The sequence below is a fragment of the Choloepus didactylus genome, chromosome 4, assembly GCF_015220235.1.
Source record: "Choloepus didactylus isolate mChoDid1 chromosome 4, mChoDid1.pri, whole genome shotgun sequence".
Lineage (NCBI taxonomy): Eukaryota > Metazoa > Chordata > Mammalia > Pilosa > Megalonychidae > Choloepus > Choloepus didactylus.
In genome coordinates, this window is record NC_051310.1 from 156,074,399 (window position 1) to 156,079,311 (window position 4,913).

Sequence of the window (4,913 nt, forward strand, 5' to 3'; positions counted from 1 at the left end):
TTGGATATTATTTTATTCAGTGTATTTGTATATTTGCTCACAGTAAAAGTTATCATGGTTTTATTTTGGAAATTATTCTCATCTGCAGCTACTACTGGCCCTACTGATTCAGCATTAAAAGCACAATTGAGTCTTCTTATCTCTTCCATCAGATTAAACTATGGAGAAATACACTATGTATGGACTAAGAGTGAAGGCAAGTAATATGTTTCCCTCTTGACATTGTCTGCTACCTTTAAGATCATGGTTTCATGTTGTCAATAGACTTTACTGGGTTATGTCATTTTTCTCATATGAAAATATACAACACATTAAATCATCTTCTCCAAGTTCTAAGAGATAATCTAAATCAGAAGATGATCCAATAGAAAGGATGCACTTAGTTATCTTGATTTGTGTTTTTAAGGAAGGCACTTAGAATTTAAATTTCATTTAATTAACTTGTGCCTTTTATTTAACCAGGGAAAATATGGCCACATCTGAAGACTGTGTTAGAATGTAATTACACTAAAGGCAAAGCTACAAAACTTTCCTTATTTTCTAAATTTGTAATCTAAGAATTAAAAAGAACATTATATCATCATGTGTCCCCAATAAATACCAATTCTTATTAATATTTTAAAGTAAGGTAACTACCTAAGTATACCAATTGGTAAAGTTCTGATCATGTGACCTAATATAATTCTCTATATTTTTGGTTGTCACTTGCTACTATTGCAAAATATGTATTTGAAAACCCTTCCTTCACTTACAATCTTTTTATTCTAACTTTTATGAGGAAGGGTTTTAATTGCCTTGTAGAATTCCAATGTAAAATACACCACAATTTATTGATCTATTTACCTGTTGATGGACACTAGAGTTGATTCTAGGTTTTACCAGTTTAAGTAAAACCACTATAAATATTCTCATATTGTCTTTTGGTGGGCATAAACACTCATTTCTGCTGTGTATAAGCCCAAAAGTACAATTTCTAGGTCATAAACAGGTGTATATTTACCTTTAATAGATTCTGCCACATATTTTCCAAAGTAGTTATACCAATTCAAAGTTTGAACTAAAGGGGGCAGGGCTTCCCTTCCTATACAAGAAACAACTTGAGTTAAAAAAAAAAAAAAAAAAAAGAAATAAAAAAAAAAACACAAGGCCGTTCATGTGTGAAACTGAAGGGTATGAGGAAGAAATGAATGAAGTGTAGGAAGTGGCAGTCAGATTTACGTTCCCCGGGCAAGAGAACAAACAACCTGAGTCTCCACAGGAGGGATGGACAAGCTCCTGGGGGCATCACTGTTGATCCTGTGGCTTCAGCCAGACTGTGAGTTGTGGACGGCAGGTTTGAATACAGTTGATACAGTAGAAAAATGCCTAAAAGCACTATGTGGATGAGAGATGAGATCATCATCAGAGCTCTTTTATTTGTTCTGTTTTCATTTGGCTCATGTGGGTTTTCTGTGGGGACATTAAGAATAAACTTAAAATCTGTTCCTCTCTTTCCAAACAGGGGTGAATAACCAACAGAAGGAGAAAGAAGGCCAGCAGGTTAAGCAAAGTCCTCCATCCTTGAGGGTCCAGGAAGGAGGAATTTCAATTCTGAACTGTGATTACAGTAATGCTTTGTTTGATTACTTTCTATGGTACAGAAAATATCCTGCTAAAAGCCCTGAATTTCTGACATCTGTACATTCAGGTGTGGATAGTAATGAAGATGGAAGATTCACAGTCTTCCTGAATAAAAGTGCCCAACACCTCTCTCTGAACATCACAGCTGCACAGCCTGAAGACTCAGCCTTGTACTTTTGTGCAGCCAGTGCACAGTGCTCTCCAGGCACCTGCAACCTCTACCTAAACCTGCAGCTGAAGTCCAAGCCAACCCTTGCTTTGGGGTCTCAGATTTGGGGGGCACACAGACTTGCTTGCATTTACACAGGGCGGCATGAGAGAGTATGCTTTAAAGTAGGTGAGGCAAGATGAGCACATGAGGAAGACTAATTCAGAACAAGGTCTCCAAATGAGTTAGGAAAGTTCCCTGAACTTTGGAGTGTCAAAGAGCTAACTACTCTCCTTTTTTCACTTTCAGAAAGAAGTTGCTGATTTATTTGCTAAATCATAAATCTCTGATGATTCTTTGTTCCCATTAGCTCCTTGTTTCTTGAGGAATGTATACAGTGAGTAAAGTGTATGAATCTTAAGTGTACAACTGGATGAATTGTACTTATGTTTATAACTGTGTAACCACCACCCAGGTGAAGATATCAACCATTTCCAGCACCACAGAGGGCTCCACTGTGTACTTCCTCGCCATTACCACCCATCCTACCCACCCAGGGTAACCACTACTGTGATTTCTCTCATTATAGATTAGTTTTATCTGACCCTAAATTTTATATGCATTAAATTATATAGTATGTACTATTTTTGCCTACCTTCTTTCACACAGTACTATATTTATGAGATTCATCCGTGTTGTTGTGTATAGCATTTTTTTTCTTTTAAAATTGCGGTGTCAAATTCCAGTGTAAAAATGCACCAGAATTTATTGATCTATTTACCTGTTGATCAGTACTTGAGTTGATGTCAGTTTTTTCTAGTATGAATAAAACCACTCTGAATATTCTTGTATTTGTCTTTTGGTGGGCATAAGCACTCATTCTGTTGTGTATAACCCAAGAGTAGAACTGTAGGTCATAAATAGGTATATATTTACCTTTAACAGATTCTGTCAAATAGTTTCCAAAGTATTTATAACAATTCAAATTTTGCCGCCAATGTATGGGAGTTCTGTTTGTTTCATTTCCTTGTCAACATCTGCTATTGTCAGTCTTTTAATTTTAGCCTTTCCAATGGAATAATGTTCTCTAATGGTTTGCATTTTTCTCATGAATAATGATATGGAGTACCTATCCATGTGCTTATTGGCTATTTAACTTCTTTTGGAAGTTCGTATGTCCACTTTTAATTGATATAGTGATCTTATTGTTAGAAATTATTTATCTACTCTAGACGCAAATTACTTCATATATATGTATGGGGGAAGGGTATCTTCTCCAGTATGAAGTCTGTCCTTTCATTCTCTCTGTCCTTTCTAATTAGAAAATTCACAAAATACCTGAACAAGTATTTCACTGGAAATAATATACAGATGGCAAATAAGCACATGAAACAATGTTTAACATTATTAGGCACTAGGGAGATGAAAATTAAAACCACAATGAAATATCCCTACATACCTTCCAAAATAGCTAAAATTAAAAAAAATATATTGATAACAATGTTGGTGAAGATTCTAAGAAACTGGATCATTTATACATTGCTAGTGGGAATGTTAAAAGATAATCTGGAAGGATGTGAAAATTTTTTCAAAACTAAACATGTACTCACCATACAACCAGCAATTGAACTCTTAGGCAATGTTCATAGCAGCTTTATTTATAATAGTCAAAAAACTGTAAACAACCCAAATATTCTTCAACAGGTCAATGGTTAAGCAAATTGTGGTACATCCATACCATGAGATACTACTCAGCAATAAAAATAACTGAACTGTTGATACACACAACAACTTGGATGGATCTCAAGGAAATTATACTGAGTTTGAAAAACCAATCTCAAAAGTTATACACTATATGATTCCATTTATTATATAGTATTCTTGAAATGGCCAAATTGTAGAGATGGAGAATAGATTAGGGGCAGGGGGGAGATTAGAAGGAAGAAAGGAGGTAAGAGTCTGTGTTTGTAAAGGGTAGCATGAGGGGGTCCTTGTGCTGTAATGCTTCAGTATCCTGACTGTGGAAGTGGTCACATGGACCCACACATGTGATCAAATTGCACAGTATTGAGACTTCCAGGGAAGATAGTGGAGTAGGGAGCTGCAGCACTCATGCCTCCTCCAAAAACAGCTAGTGGACATGAAGAAACTGTCTAAAACAACTATTCTCAGGGCTCCAGAGCATTGTAAAGGATTGTAAAGCATCCAGGGAAGAGTGGGATGAAAAAGGTGAGACACTGCAGTAAAAAACTGCAAGTAAAGAACTCAGTGGTAATGGCTGGTGCCCATTCGCCACTCTCAAGGCTAGCTGCCTTGGTCTGGTTCCTGGCATAGAGAGGGACATGGATGCCCTTTTCCCCAAGAAAAGGGGGTGCACAGCAGAGTATGTACCATGGCTTTTGATTGGCAAATTGGGTTCCTGGGTCCTGGCTTTGAGCCATGATATTTGCCTACCACAGACATGGACCACCAGCTATTGTTTCAACCCCATACCCAAAAGGGGTGAAGGTAGTAGAAGTTTAAAGATGCAGGGCCTCCTTAAGTTTGCAGGGAATAGTTTGCTGAAGAGCACCATCTGCTGGGCCAGCCAGGAAGCACAGCTTTGGGGAACTATCAAAAGGGCTTTTTTAGTGTCTTTCCTGACACTTTCCCCAGGGCTCTTTGGAACTGGTCTGCACCCTGTTAATAGGTACATGGCCCTGTTTTGGAAAATAGACTTAGGACAGTTATCTCCAGGGTGACCCTTGTTCTAGTTTGCTAATGCTGCCAGAATTCAAAACACCAGAAATGGATTGGCTTTTATAAAAGGGGGTTTATTTAGTTACAAAGTTACAGTCTTAAGGCCATAAAGTGTCCATCAACAAAGGGTACCTTCACTGGAGGATGGCCAATGGTGTCCAGAAAATCTCTGTTAGCTGGGAAGGCACATGGCTGGCGTCTGCTCCAAAGTTCTGGTTTCAAAATGTCTTTCTCCCAGGATGTTCCTCTCTAGGCTGCAGTTCCTCAAAAATGTCACTCTAAGTTGCACTTGGGATATTTGTCCTCTCTCAGCTTCTCTGGAGCAAGAGTCTGCTTTCAATGGCCATCTTCAAACTGTCTCTCATCTGCAGCTCCTGTGCTTTCTTCAAGTGTCCCTCTTGTCTGT

The 4,913-nt window shown here is 37.9% G+C and overlaps 1 gene segment (V, D, J or C); it reads left to right on the top strand.

Annotated features, from left to right (window-relative positions):
* Positions 1 to 1,194: 1,194 nt before the first annotated feature.
* On the top strand, positions 1,195 to 1,971 carry LOC119532955. The segment is given in 3 exon segments: positions 1,195 to 1,315; positions 1,502 to 1,597; positions 1,688 to 1,971. Coding segments are annotated over 3 exon segments (432 nt in total).
* The last annotated feature ends 2,942 nt before the right edge of the window (positions 1,972 to 4,913 follow it).